The 15,836-nt window shown below is 42.7% G+C and overlaps 1 protein-coding gene across 4 annotated transcripts in view; it reads left to right on the forward strand.

Annotated features, from left to right (window-relative positions):
- Positions 10,595–15,836, forward strand: part of LOC109839046 (ATP-dependent DNA helicase SRS2-like protein At4g25120) — a 41,010-nt gene continuing 35,768 nt past the window's right edge. For all 4 annotated transcript variants that reach the window (XM_020407476.1, XM_020407477.1, XM_020407478.1 and 1 more), the window contains exons 1-9: positions 10,595–10,869; positions 10,945–11,308; positions 11,402–11,443; positions 11,522–11,685; positions 12,952–13,147; positions 15,107–15,163; positions 15,251–15,356; positions 15,438–15,571; positions 15,725–15,799. In XM_020407476.1, the coding sequence (XP_020263065.1) occupies positions 10,721–10,869; positions 10,945–11,308; positions 11,402–11,443; positions 11,522–11,685; positions 12,952–13,147; positions 15,107–15,163; positions 15,251–15,356; positions 15,438–15,571; positions 15,725–15,799 (1,287 nt within the window). In that variant the 5' untranslated portion in view covers positions 10,595–10,720. The remainder of the gene's footprint in view (positions 10,870–10,944; positions 11,309–11,401; positions 11,444–11,521; positions 11,686–12,951; positions 13,148–15,106; positions 15,164–15,250; positions 15,357–15,437; positions 15,572–15,724; positions 15,800–15,836) is intronic.

Genomic DNA, 15,836 nt, shown 5'->3' on the forward strand with positions numbered 1-15,836 from the left:
TTGTCGGATCGCAACGTCTTGATATTTCTCCCAGTCTGCAGTTCCAATTCTTCTTCCACTCCACAAACAAATCTAGGACTTCACTCTTCTTCGTCATGGTGTACACCCAACAACGCCTAGAATAGTCATCTACAAAAGTGACGAACCAATGTCTACCATCAAGTGATGCAGTCTTGGTGGGACCCCAAACGTCTGTGTGCACGTAGTCCAAGATGCCCCCCGTCTGATGAATAGCAGTCCCAAACTTTACCTTCGTCTTCTTGCTAAGAACACAATGCTCACAGGACTCAATCTTCCCACTCTTTGCTCCCTTCAATAGCCCCTGCTTGCACAATGCCTGCAGTGACTTTTCACCTGTGTGCCCCAATCTATAGTGCCAAAGTCTGCTCATGTCCGTTTCTGAAATAGCCGAAGCAACCTGGCCAATCTCGATGCTTCCCTTCAGATAATACAAATTTCGATTGCGGACTCCCCTTATCACCACCAATGATCCCTTAGTAACCTTCGCTACAACGTTTTCGAAAGTCACCTTGAATCCCTTCGCCTCCAAAGCTCCAACTGAGATAAGATTTTTCTTCAGTTGAGGAGTAAATCTCATCTCCTTAAACTCATGGACTATTCCATCGTGCATCCTAATCCGTACGGTACATATCCCACAAATGCCACAGGATTGATCATTTCCCATGACAACAACGCCCCCGTCGACTTTCTCAAAAGATGCAAACCAGTCTCGCCTAGGGGTCATATGAAAAGTAGCGTCGGGATCAAGCATCCAATCTGATGCATCCACATGATTCACCTCCGGAGTAATCAGTAGAGAAAAGCACGAATCATCGGAATCATCGCCTTTCGCAATATTCACCTTATTGGCCTTTGGGCCCTTTTTCTTGCCATTCTCTTTCTCCTTGAGCTTCGGGCAGTCTCTCTTCCAATGTCTCTACTCCTTACAGAATGCACATTGGTTCTTTGCTAATTGGTGGCGGCTTCTTGACTTTGACCTTCCTCTATTACTACTTTTTGGATATGGGCTTCTACCTCTCGTCGACAAGGCCTCTCCTGAAGTACTAGCGCGGGAAGTCTCCTTATCCTTCCTTCTCAAATCGTAATTTGTCAAAGCGTTAGTCACTTCACTATAGCTGATAGAAGATCTCCCATTCAACAAAGTGAGCCTGAAGGTATCATACTCCTCATCGGGTAAGGAGCCCAACAAAATAATCGCCTTGTACTCATCCGATATCTTCTCATCAACATTCGCCAAGTCCGACAATAACTTAGTGTAGTTGTTCACATGAGCCGCTAGCGAGAGTGCAACATGTTCTCAACACTCTTTGTGAGATACTTATTGTTGAGAATTTCTCACATCTTCATTGCAGACGTCACCCCAATCACATCATATTTTAGTTCCTGTTCCAAACAGGACCTGATCACCCCACACGCGTTCCTATTCATTTTCTCCCATATCGCCTCATCATATTTAGGTGGCCTCTCATGGACCATGATGGTCTCTTCCAAATTTTGAGCATTGAGCGCATCCCGTACGTCGCTCATCCACAAACCAAAATTGATTTTGCCGTCATATTTCACCACACTAATTTTGATGTTCTGAAAACCAACTTGTATTGTACTCGTCATCGATTTGCTGCTTTCACCTTCTTCTCCCATTGCAAACTAACTCCAAATTGTAGAGAAAGAACAAATTTGATAGAATTAGGAACCACCCAACTGAACCCTAGATCGGATTCCAAATAGATCTCCTATCCACACGAGGAAAGCAAAATCTCCAACGGCAACTCCTAATGCTATCTCCACCGAAGCCGAGAACTCCAAGAACCAAGCTTCACACAAAAAATCTTCCTCCACCAAACTCCAAAACCCTAGATCTGAAATCTGGGCTCTAATACCACTTAACTGGGTTCTTCTCGGTGGTGATTGAGTGCCTCCCTCGAATGCTTGCGTCGAGTTTGCTCTCCGTTGACGATCCACACGTCTTGATTCACTGGAACGATGTCTTCTCCTCACAATTTGACGTTGTGGAGAACTTGCGTGGCAAGTTTAATACTCTTGATGAGTTGATAACTCTGATCGAGTTTGAACTCTTGAAAAAGAGTTGATTTGAACCGAAAGTTCGGTTGATAAGCCAAGGATCAAAGCTCTCTGTTGTCGAAGTTGAAGATAATCTTCATTGGAGGATGATGCCGATCCCCTCAAAAGCTCGCCCAAGGATCTCTCCTCGAAGTTGAAGATAATCTTCATTGGAGGATGATGCCGATCCCCTCAAAAGCTCGCCCAAGGATCTCTCTTGTTGCTGCCAATTCCTAGATCCGGAAAATGCCAGTCTCTCCGATCAACCCAGCCCACTCTTTCGTTCCAAAAAGCCAGCCCCGAACTCAGTTGAGTTTACTCGCTTTTATAGGGGATTAAGGGTTGTAACCGCCCCCTTAATTCTCTCTATAGTGGGGCGGTAATCCCTCAAATCGTGGAGGGAAAATGGTTCCTGCAACCATTCAGCTCGTGTTTGAACGAGTCAAACGCCCACGTCGGCGTTCAGGACCCTAACTCCGCGTTTTAGAATTGAGACGTAGAGTTGGGTACTCGCTGGGTGTTGAAAAACGCGGGTCCGACCCCAGCGTTTTGGTGTTGTAACGCGGGTCTGACTCCAGCATTTTAATGTTGTAACGCGGGTTCGACCCTCGCGTTTTGATGTTGTAACGCGGGTTTGACCCTGGCGTTTTGATGTTGTAACGTGGGTTCGACCCTCGTGTTTTGATATTGTAACGTGGGTTCGACCCTTGCGTTTTGATGTTGTAACGCGGGATTGACTCCAGCATTTTGATGTTGTAACGTGGGTTCGACCCTAGCGTTTTGATATTGTAACGTGGGATCGACCCCGGCGTTTTGATGTTGACACACGGGGAGGACCTCCACGTCTTGTCTTGAAGAGATTATCACAAAGTAATCTCTTTTGTCATAGCGTTGCAAAGATCATTATCTTGTAATCTTCGTCTTGGCTCCTTGAGAATATGAGAGTCGTCAGATTGTAACTCTCGATGTTGATTATGAATGCTGTTGAACTAGAGCTCTCATCGGTTGGCGTGAAGGTCGTCAGATTGGAACCTTCAGCAATCTACGCGAAAGTCTTCAGATTACAGCCTTCTGGAAGTCGTCAGATTATAACTTCCATCATCGGTGTTTGATGGAGGATAAGCTATCTATTGTGATTTTTAGACAACCTACAGAACCCTTTCGAAAGTTCGCGGTTGACTGGGACGAATTTTTGGAATACTTTGGATCTCACTCTGATCCTGGAGCTGTTGATTTCTTGTCGTAAAGGAGTCGTTCTCTGCACTCGCTTCGATGGCATCTTGGTTGAAGGGATTTGCCACGTAGGACCTTTGTGAAGGTATGCGTCATAATCCTGCTTCTGGAATGCTGGGGTGGACCCCTGCATTTTGAATTTGAGATGCAGGGCTGACTTCGACGTTTTGAATTTGAAACCCGGGTATGACCTCGGCGTCATGATTTTTGTAACGTGGGTCTGACCTCGGCGTTTTGACTTGAGATATGGAAGTGGCTTCCGTGCATTTTTGACTAAGTCTTTAAGACTTGTCTTCAGCTTATTCGTTTCAAGTCCCGGCTCACATCCATTAAGCTAATGGACCTACGAATATGCATAGGATTTTTGGCAAACCCTCAGCCATCAACGGATTTGATAAGCCTTTACCGACTACCGTTTGAGTCGGGCTAGCATGTGAATTATTTGAATCTGTTTCACATGTAACGTTGTGCTAAGAGAATGAACCCTCTTAGACTTGATGCTATGATTTTGAATACATAGACTTTATTATTTTTACGGAAAAAGACTAACCGGTAACGCGTGTTAGGCGTAGGCTTATCCCTATTTAGGATTTGGGATAAAGTTCCCCATGCATGTAAGGCATGAATTTTGGCGTTATTAATAGCAACCTGCTATGATGTTGAATACGTAGGCTTTGTCACTATTTCTTCCTGTGTTATATTTTTACTTGAAACACTAAAAGAAAATTGAAAGCGCCAGAGGTGTAATATTAACTTGGCATGAATTTTTACTTAGAGTAAAATTCAGAAATAGGATTAATAAGTGAATTTGTCAGAGGTTTAGTGTTAACGTGACAGGATGTGTGTTGCGATTGGAGCAATTTTGTGCTTATCATCCTATTGAAGAGGATTGATAAGTTGATTTTGTCAGAGGTTTAGTGTTAACGTGACAGGATGTGTGTTGCGATTGGAGCAACTTTGTGGACTTATCATCCTATTGACGAGGATTAATAAGTGAATTTGTCAGAGGTTTAGTGTTAATGTGACAGGATGTGTGTTGCGATTGGAGCAACTTTGTAGACTTATCATCCTATTGGAGAGGATTGATAAGTGAATTTGTCAGAGGTTTAGTGTTAATATGACAGGATGTGTGTTCTTGTGACTTGCACAAGATTTTAGGAATTAGCGTCTCACTGGGGAAACTTGCTAAATGAGTTTATCATCAAAAGCGATAAATTTTGATGCTTGTGATTTGAACAAGATTTTGAAGACTTAGCGTCTTGCCGGGGAAGATTGCGATTTGAGCAATTTTGAGGACTTATAATCCTATTGACAATGATTGATAAGTTGATTGTTGTCAGAGGTATATTGTTAACGTGACAAATTGGGAGTGATGCAAGTTGAATGCATACTCTGTGGGGATGATGATCGTCAGAAGTGTAATGTTAACTCGACGATGTGAAAGATTCGTTACTCTTAATCCAATGGATTCTAAGTAACCAACCCCCAGTCTTGATTAAGAGTTAGCAGGGGAAGAAAAAGAGGTAGATAAAGCATATCACCTAGTGAGGCACTATCCATGAAATCGGAATAGAGTCACATCACCAGGTAGGCCATTATCTGATGAGTTTGACTATCAGAGGTAACTGTTAACGTGATAGTTTTGTGGACCCACCATCCTATTGAAGAGGATTGGCAGGAGAATTTGGAGGGAATGGACTATCAGAAGTAATCATTAACGTGAATAGTTTTGATAGACCCGTCATCCTACTTGAAGAGGATTGGTGGGGGAATTTGGAGGAAAAGGACTATCAGAGGTGACGGTTAACGTGATAGTTTTAGTGGACCCGCCATCCTACTTGAAGAGGATTGGTGGGGGAATTTGGAGAAAACAGACTATCAGAGGTGATCATTAACGTGATAGTTTTAGTGGACCTGTCATCCTATTGAAGCGGATTGACCAATTGATAGTAGTTCTGGTAGATTTTGTGGTTGACAGAGGTATTCTATTAAACATAACAACTCAGAAAATTTATTACTCATAATCCAATGAACTACAAATAAACCAACCCCCAGTTTTGAACAAGTGCAGGGGGAAAAGGAGTAGGCCACTATCTAATGAGTTTGACCATCAGAGGTAATTGTTAACGTGATAGTTATTGGAGACCCGGCATCCTACTGAAGAGGATTAGCTTCAGTGGTCGTAGTATCTTCCCATTCTGATTGAGGAGATTGGGCTTGGTCCGATTGCTCAGGAGAAGGTTGGGCTTGGTCCGATTGCTCAGGTTGATCCTGCCTACTTTATTCTTCAGCTTTGATCCTGGCAATAATCTTTTGAGCCTGTTCGCCTTGAGAGATTAGTTGTCTCCAAGAACGACATTCTGCAACTCCTATTCGGGCTAGGAGGTCGGTTTGCAAGTTGTGTCGACAGGTCTCTACTAAGGTAGACTGTGTCATACCTGACGAACACCGGAGAGCCATGGATCGGAACCTTTTAACGAAGGCTTTGACGGACTCCTTCTTCTTCTGCTTGGTGGCGAGAAGGGTATGGATAGAGACTTCTGTATCCTCTTCAAAAAATCTTGACATGAAGAGTGTCTCTAAATCTGCCCACCTTTGGATACATCCGGTAGGTAGTTTCCTGAACCATTCAAAGGCAACTCCCTTAAGGGTGCCAATGAACAATCGAGCCAGTATGGCATCGTTTGATATTACATTCCCAGTCTGTGACTTGAAATGATAAATATGTTGGTTCGGTGATCCCGTGCCGTTAAAAGTTTGTAGCGTCGGGACCTCAAATTTTGGAGGATAAGGGGCTACATCCCATTCGGCAGGATAGAGTCTGACAACTCCATCGTCTTGGAGCTTTCTTCTGTTAGCAATGACATTGAGGCGGGCTTCCAATTCTTCCATTTTAGCAGATTGGAGATTTTGCTCGTTCTCCATCTCTCTTCCTTCATCAGAGGAAGATTCTAGGTTGTGGGCTTCTTGGTCAGAAGTCGCATCATCAACCACTTTTCCCTTCCCTTTGCTTGTGTGAGGTCAGGATGAAGACGCTTTTCCTCTCTGGGAAAGTTCTTGCCTAGGTAGCGAATCTGTCTTCTGAGATTTGGCCTTGTCTGTGACAATTTGAGTCAACAGGGCCATGAGTTCATTGATGGCCTCTTGCTGAGATTTGAGCATGGCCTCCTGCTCATCCAGTCTCTTCGTGAGATCTTCATAGCTTTCTGTCATATAGGCGGGGCTCTCATGTTCAACAAAAGAGCTTGATGATTGGGACTCTGCAATGGCTGAGTGTTCATCATTAGAATTGGTTCCCCTGATTAACCTCCGGTAGTTGACAGGGGGAATGGCTCCTGTTCGCGTCCGAGTGCGTCGGTAAGCTCCTTCAAACTCGTTAGTGATTTCTCTGACGGTCGGCGAACATCTTGTCTCAGAGTCATCGGAACTAGGACCTGAGGCTTTCCCTTTGGCGATCACATTGATAGTGACCTCAGGATATTTGGTCTCTGGAGACTTCTTCCTGTGAGAACATCGTCGTTGGTTGGGCAAAGCAACATTCGTAAATTGGTCGAACACCAATAGTTTGGCCACATATGAGCAGCATTGATATTCCGAGAGGACCGTAGGAATGACTTGTTGCATCGGTCTTTCTCTTGATATGAACTCTCTCAAATCTGTTGTAAAGACTCGAGGAGAATTACTCACTGATCGTGAGGTTTGAACTGGAACCCCCAGTCTATGATTGGACAGGACTGGTTCTTGGTGGACATGAATCTGGTTTAGATACCTTGAATCCATGAACTTATTATATCCGCCCCTCAATCTAGTCGCGCTACACAGAGTATTCGGGGGTCTCGCTGCCTGGTCAGCGAGCCGGGGGTCCACGGGACGGCTGGAATACCCCCCGGCGGGGTTCGGGGCAGCGCCCCGAAGCTCCACGGTATACACCAACTTCTGTATTGGATTTGGACCTTGGGACGCGAGGGTCGCATTTGGCACCTGAGACGCGAAGGTCGTGTTTGGCACCTGAGACGCGAAGGTCGCGTTTGGCACTTGAAACGTGAGGGTCGCGTCTTACACTTGAAACACAAGGTCCGCATTTTGGTTTGGCGACATGAGGGTCGCGTTTTGGTTCTGGGACGCACTCCTGAGAGTTGCGTTCTGCCAGATCAATGCAGTTTCGACGTCTGTGTTTTGATGTTGGAACGCGCCTCCGAAGGCTGCGTTTTGATTGCACAACGCGCCACAGAGGGCTGCGTTTAGCATAAGCTGAGCCCACTCCTTCAGAGGAGGGGCTGTTCGAGCAATCTTTGCTAAACGAGAGGGCTTCCTTCGGCATTAGAGCAACATTTGGAGCTTTAGTCTCCTTGAAGATTTTGCGGATCTTGCGCATAGCCTTGGGGCTAAGGGATCTGGAGGAGATGGACTCCTCAAACTTGGCTTGGTCAAACTTTACCATGAGAGTTTCGACGGTCGTTCCAGTAAGATGAACATCGGATTGCGCCACCACTTCTTCATCAGAGAAGATCTTCCCCAGCGGAGTCGCCATCTTTTGTTTGTAGAAAAAATTCGATGTAAAGCAGTAAAGAGAAGAAAAGAAATTTGACTTTGATTCTTTTAATCTCGGTTACAATTCGATTATAAAAGAGAGGAGAACGAAATTTGGTTCTCCCCTTTGTTTAAAACTGGGTTCTTCTCGGTGGCGATGGAGTGCCTCCCTCGAATGCTTGCGTCGAGTTTGCTCTCCGTTGACGATCCGCACGTCTTGATTCACTGGAACGATGTCTTCTCCTCACGATTTAACGTTGTGGAGAACTTGCGTGGCAAGTTTAAAACTCTTGATGAGTTGATAACTCTGATCGAGTTTGAACTCTTGAAAAAGAGTTGATTTGAACCGAAAGTTCGGTTGATAAGCCAAGGATCAAAGCTCTCTGTTGTCGAAGTTGAAGAAAATCTTCGTTGGAGGATGATGCCGATCCCCTCAAAAGCTCGCCCAAGGATCTCTCCTGTTGCTGCCAATTCCCAGATCCGGAAAATGCCAGTCTCTCCGATCAACTCAGCCCACTCTTTCGTTCCAAAAAGCCAGCCCCGAACTCAGTTGAGTTTACTCGCTTTTATAGGGGATTAAGGGGTGTAACCGCCCCATTAATTCTCTCCATAGTGGGGCGAAAATCCCTCAAATCGTGGAGGGAAAACTGTTACTGCAACAGTTCAGCTCGTGTTTGAACGAGTCAAACGCCCACGTCGACGTTCAGGACCCTAACTCCGCGTTTTAGAATTGAGACGCGGAGTTGGGTACTCGCTGGGTGTTGAAAAACGCGGGTCCGACCCCGGCATTTTGGTGTTGTAACGCGGGTCCGACTCCAGCGTTTTAATGTTGTAACGCGGGTTCGACCCTCGTGTTTTGATGTTGTAACGCGGGTTTGACCCTGGCATTTTGATGTTGTAACGTGGGTTCGACCCTCGTGTTTTGATATTGTAACGTGGTTTCGACCCTCGCGTTTTGATGTTGTAACGCGGGATTGACTCCAGCGTTTTGATGTTGTAACGTGGGTTCGACCCTAGCGTTTTGATATTGTAACGCGGGATTGACCCCGGCGTTTTGATGTTGACACACGAGGAGGACCTCCGCGTCTTGTCTTGAAGAGATTATCACAAAGTAATCTCTTTTGTCATAGCGTTGCAAAGATCATTGTCTTGTAATCTTCGTCTTGGCTCCTTGAGAATATGAGAGTCGCCAGATTGTAACTCCCGATGTTGATTATGAATGCTGTTAAACTAGAGCTCTCATCGGTTGTCGTGAAGGTTGTCAGATTGTAACCTTCAGCGATCTACGTGAAAGTCTTCAAATTGTAGCCTTCTGGAAGTCGTCAGATTGTAACTTCCATCATCGGTGTTTGATGGAGGATAAGCTATCTATTGTGATTTTTAGACAGCCTACACTTCACACAAGAATCTTCCTCCACCAAACTCCAAAACCCTAGATCTGAAATCTGGGCTCTGATACCACTTGTTGCGCGCAACGGAAATTTCGGCAGCACAATAAGAGAGTCAGGCCGCAATAAGAATTTTTGTTTCTCGAAGGGAATAAGAATCTGAAGCCTAATATCTCATCAAAGTGAGATATTAGCTCTTCCTCTCGTCAGCTCTAGGACTGCGCGTCGAGGGAACCTAAAAAGCTATTACAAATCACCCAAATAGCAGTACAACCAATTTTACGTGGTTCGGCAAATTGCCTACGTCCACGGGGCAAGGAGGGGAGAGATCTACTAATAGAGGGAGAGATTACAACTAGGGTTTACAATCACTCAATCTAAACCCTCAAACAAACTCTCAAATCCCTCACACAAATACTCTCTCAAAGAGATGCACAAAACCCTAGATAAAGGGACTACACAAAATCTCTTCAACTGCAGCCGCAAAAATAAAATCAATAACTCCTTCGCACCTGCTCCAAGCCGAGAAAAAGCCACAGCCGAAAAAAATCAAAGTTCCCTGCACTCCTGCACAAACCCCTAGGGCAAAATCAAATGGCTATATATAGCCTGATGAAAACACGTTCGTGGGTCAGCGGTTAAAATCACGTTCGTGGGCCAGCGGTGAAACCGCGTTAAAGAAACGTGTTGAAGAAACACGTTCGTGGCGTTCACGTGGGCCACTGGTCCCCACATATTCACACTTATTTGGAAATTTAATCCTAGAAAACAACCTCTTTCAAACTTAATTGCAAAAACCGACCTGGTTTCAGTCATGACGCTGAAACCAGGACAGTTTTTGTGAAAAAACTTCGGAAACTTCACGGGAGTTGAACTCCCGTGAAGTTTAGCAAAACTGCTAAACTTCACAGGAGTTGAACTCCGTGAAGTTTCGCAGTTAAAAAAAAAGAACTACGAAACTTCACGGGAGTTCAACTCCCGTGAAGTTTAGCAGTTTTACTAAACTTCATGGGAGTTCAACTACCGTGAAGTTTCGGATAAAAAATTTCAAAAAACGACCTGGTTTCAACTCCAGGGCGGAAACGAGGCCGGTTTTTGAATTTTTTTGTAAAAGCGGTCGTTTTTTGAAAATAAATAGTGAAAGGGGTTACTTTTGAAAATTTGTCCATTTTTATGAGGATTTTGGGTTGGAGAAGAAAGAGGGGACGCCATTTTGGTCATTGAGGGATCCAATTGTAAGGCTCTTATTATTTGAGTGGCTGATGAGCAATTTCCACGAATGGAGGGACTAATGTGGAATTACGGAAGTTATAAGGGACTAATTATAGATAACCCAGGTCCAAAATCAGTCGGAGGCCGTCTCTATTCAAAATTTTCACTTTGTCCCGCTCTAAAACCCCACAAGCGCCCTTCTTCGTCCTCAGCTCCCCAAAATGCCTGCCGCCGTCTCATTCTAGGGTTTCCAAAAACAGCAAAAAGAGGAAACCATGAACAAAGAAAATCTCCCTCCTGATCCCCAATCGCCGATCATCACCGGCGACCGGCGCTTCAGAATCTCCCACAACTTTCCCGTCACCAAACCCCACCTCGACCGCAAGCGCCCCTTCGATTTCAATTCCCCTCTTCCTCTCTCGAAGTCCGAATCTTTTCCCCTCTCTCCTCTTCTTTCTCTTTTAACCCTCTCGCTCTAATTTCTGTCTCTTTTCCTCAGATGCGTTAACGCAAACGGATCGTGCCCGCGTACCCCGCTGTTGGCGATCGCTAGCCCTAACCCTAAGGATATGGAGGTCTCTCCTGCGAGCATTCTTGATGAGGAGCTGGATGATGCTTTCTTGAGAGAAGTGGATGTCGTTTGCGAGCGATCTGCGATCAAGAAAGAGAAGCCGGTCCCTGAAAGCTCGGCGGAGGATGAAAAGAGTTCTGTGGTTCGAGATTCTTACGATGAGAACCGGGGTGATTCTCTGCCTAGAAAGTATTATGAGTACTTGGAGAAATTGAATGACGCACAAAAGGAGGCGGCTTGTTGCGACATTTCGGTTCCTTTGGTGATTGTGGCTGGCCCTGGGAGTGGAAAGGTCTGCACTTTTATCACTGTTTCTTGGAGTTTTTAATTGCCTATTTTGGATTTCTTTTGTTCTAGTTGCATTGTATTTGATTTGGGAATGCAGACCTCGACTATGGTTGGGCGTATGCTAACTCTGATGAAAGAGGTATATTTTAGTGATGTTATGTTAAGATGCTTGTATTTGTTGTTTTTTTACTGGTATGAAGTTGGTTATGTTTATTAGGGTATTGGACCTGCAAACATCCTTGCCATGACTTTCACCACTGCGGCGGCATCTGAGATGAGAGACCGGGTTGCGTTGGTGGTAGGAAAGGCGACCGCGAAAGAATTGGTTATAAGCACGTTCCACTCATTTTGTCTGCAACTCTGTCGATCTCATGCTGAGAAGTATGCCATTTGCAATGTTTTCCATTCGTATTAGTTTATTGAATCATAGTTGCAAGTTGACTTTAGATAGTATGGTGGTGATTTCGGTTCAACCTTTCTTGCGATTGCTTTGTTTTTCAGAGGTTTCTGCCAGAGTTTCTATTAGCCAATAAATGCAGTATCAATGATAGCCAGGTTTCTGACCAGATAGGATGGGATTTGTCTTTCCACAGGAAAGAATTACTGGTGTGAAATCTCAGCAATTTGGATTAATTGATATAAAAGGTATTTTGACAAATTAAAGGGTAGAACAAGGACGTGACAATATTGAAAGACTATAAAGAGTTCAGGAAGGGTTTGTGCAGACTAGCATAGTTTTCTTACATGCTGTGGAGAATTTCAAGCGAATGTATATACAGAAATCTAGTAAAAATAATGCATCTTTTGTGAAAGTAAATTAATAGCTTTTAAAAAGTTAGAAGAAAATGACAGGAAAAACTAAAGGCAATGGAGACACAGGGAGGAAGGTTTTAATGCATGCTTAGGATGGGACAATTTCGAAAGACTAAAGAGGGAAGGGTTTGTATTTTAGTGGCATAATTTTCTTACATGCTGAGGAGAATTTCAAGTGAATGTATATACAGAAATTTAGTTAAAAAAGTAATGCATCTTTATTGAAAGTAAATTTAGTAGTTTTTAAGACGAAAATGACAATGAAAGGATGAAGGCAATAGAGACACAGGTCGGAAGGTTTTAATAGATATGCTTTATTAATTAAAAAAAAACTAACATTCGAAACTTGTAGGACTTTAACTGTTTTGAATTTACCCAAGCAAAAAAGACTTGAGTGATCTAAAATGGTTTAACATATCCATAAAATTACAAAATATATTTGAAAAGGCTCCAGTTATGTGTTCCTCATACCCAGAAATGTTTCTAGTTTATATAGGATGCAATGTTAATGACCACAACATTCCAACTATTTGGGATTGTCTAATTTGTTTCTTCAACGAGTACAACAGTTAACAAAATGTAAAGATGCTGTATATTGTGAGAAAAGAAATTAGAACAAACTGAAGATTGCAGCTAACACTTAAAAGTTCCAGAATTGCGTTGACCTTGACCTGAAGATTGCAGCTAACCCTTCTAAGTGGTCTTATGTGGCTTGACGCTTCCATTCTCTAATTGATGAGTTAACCACAGTCAATGCCTGGTCAACTTCTAGACGGTCTATTATCTCTTGGAAGCTGGTTACGCTTGGTATATAAATATCTTATCACAATGCAGGTTGGATCGCACTCCAGAGTTTCAAATATATGGTCATGGACAGCAGAGAAAGGCTGTCATAGAAGCACTGCGCCTAATGGAAGATGGAAGAAAGGAAAGACAAGAACCAGGAATTGAAGCTGATGACTCTTGCAGTGGGGACTTGGCACACTCATTTAAAGATAAGTCTAAAAAGTGGCAGAAGTTCGTGACACAGGTGCATTTTCTGCAGTTAATCTTTTTACCTGAAGACTATATTTCATGGTGTTGATCACTATTTGCCATCCTATGTGTGTATAGAGTTGAGCGTGTGTGTATGTGTGTATAGAGTTGAGCTAGTCTACTATTAATAGTATCCAGCATGTGGATACTATCAACCTAATTTTAAAAATTGGAATTGAAAAATGAAAATCCAAACTGGTAGATGTGATCTACTACACATGAACTAGTTAGAAACAAAATCCCAAAGGATTTCATCATCATTAACCCATGCAAAATATGTCATCAAAATCAACGTTTCAGAATTTTCATGAAGTTAGTTAATTTTCGCCTCTTGATATATAATTCAAAACACGTCGAAACCATTTGAAATTTTGTTTCTATCTAGTTCATGGGTAGTAGATCATTCCATTCTCCTACATAAGGGAAAAGTTATTATACAGCCATCTTCCCATGCATATCCTGCTGAGTGATTGAGTTCTATTGGAGAGTGTTTCAAGGCTTGTTGAGTTTGCCTTGTTATGACATAGTCGCTTTTCCCATTATCAGCAAGGGTGTGCCCCTGACACATAGGGAATCCATGGCCTTGCTAGGCAGTGGATCATACCAAGAATCCAATCTACAATTTAGAACTACTGAATGGGAGATTGTGAAGTGGACAGTTACTTGTGAAATAATTGTAAATGATGATCACTGCCTGTGGTCTATGAGGATGAAATTTGAAGCCAACAACATCTATTATACAACTGCCTTACTATATAGCCACTACTGCATCGTGTAGCCAGATTGTTCAGAGGTCACATTAAATTGAGAAATTACATAACCTGATTAATGAACTTGACAATGGGAACATGCAAGATCTGTGGAAATCAACGAAACAGATGGCACTCATACATTGTGTAATTGGTGGAAAACAAGAAACATGCTGATAACTGTTCTTGGAGAGAGCAGGAAAGCAACATTTGTCACAGAGGAAAAGCTACATTCCAGATATAAGAGCAACTGGTTATGCGAAAACATACCTAGCCTGTTCTGGTGATGTATCAAGGAGTGGATCCAAACCATAATGTCAGAGTATTGATACAGACACACACGACTCAGTAGCAGTTGTGCAGCTGTGCTGTACCTCTTGGAACCGTAATTGAAACATGCCTGTAGAACAATGATAATTTGGAAGTGATAAAATTGGGTATAAGAAGGATAATGGACCTTTGTATAATTAGATGAGAGAAGAGGAAGGAACCTCCTACGCATGAATGTACTTTTTCTTTATTAACTACTGCTGTTCTTTCTTCCTTTCTGATGTTTAGTATTATAAGGTTGAGCAAATGAGTATCTATTTACAAGTAGTTGACTAGTATTCCAAAATTGATATTCTTTGATGACCACATAGGCTAGTCATTCTCATAAGGAATTATTCCATTTTCATCAACCCCCAATTTTCTCCTGAGATTAATTTAATCATGTTGCAGCAACCCATGCTAAAATGTCCAAACTTTAGTAAACTATAATATTATCCCAAATGCGTCTTTATGTGGCTTTTGAATCGTAAGTGCCATTGTTTTTGTCCACTAACCCAGTCATCCTCTTGAGGAAAAAGCAATCAGATTTGACCTATTTGGACAAGAAGTGTAGCTCAAGCTTTAAGGCGACTATATTAATAAGAAAAGAACGACCTTTGTGAGGCATCTAAATCTTACACTAGATATTATTTCATTACTTACTTTCTGCAGGTAGATATACTTGGACCTTATTTTTGTAGTGGAGAGTTACATGGAACTCCATCTAGCATACTGCATACAAAAAGCTCCAAGAGTTGTAGTTTAAGTAAAGAGTGTATTCTTGGCATGCTTCCTGCTTGTTTGGACTACTACTATATTTGCTGCGCCCACACTTTGGTTTTGTACATAAACAATCGTACAATGCTAATAACAGTTCATTATATACTTCTTTTCAGGCTAAGGCTTCTGGAAAAACACCAGAAGATTTCTTAAAGATGGGTGATCGGACAGGAGTAAGCTAATGTATTTTTGCGATCAAATTATGCTGCTAAAATTTATTTTGGCAATATTTAGAGTTCTAGCCTTGTAATTTGAATTAGGCTGAGCTTCTTGGGCACTACACTAGCATACTTAAATCATGCAATGCTCTGGATTACCACGACTTTATCAGCTCTTCAGCAAAGTTACTAACCGATTTCCCTGAAGGTTATACACCATTCTTAGCATAAACAGCCGTAAGAAGCTAAATCTTCATTATGCCAATGACTTTATGTTTTCTATGCTCAGTTTATAAGGAGTGCTTGCACAAGTGGAAGGCCATTGTGGTGGATGAGTTTCAGGACACAAGTTCCATGCAATATCGTCTTTTAAAGATTCTTGCTTCTCATAATCATATAACAATTGTTGGTGACGAGGATCAGGTACACCTTCTTATTTAATCCTTAATTTGTTTCCAATTGTCTTCAGTTACTGCAAGTGCTGATTTCTTTGGACTAGCTGTTGCGTTCAATGATTTTTCAGCAAGCTGGCATTTTGGAGAGTTGTAACTTACTCAAATGTTTTCTTTGTATCAGTCTATATTCAGTTTCAACGGTGCCAATGCTTGTGGATTTGATTCATTTCGTAGAGATTTTCCTACTCACAAGGAGGTCTTGCTCATGCTTTTTAAATTTATTTTTGTTCCAT

This window comes from Asparagus officinalis, chromosome 4 (genome assembly GCF_001876935.1).
Source record: "Asparagus officinalis chromosome 4, Aspof.V1, whole genome shotgun sequence".
Lineage (NCBI taxonomy): Eukaryota > Viridiplantae > Streptophyta > Magnoliopsida > Asparagales > Asparagaceae > Asparagus > Asparagus officinalis.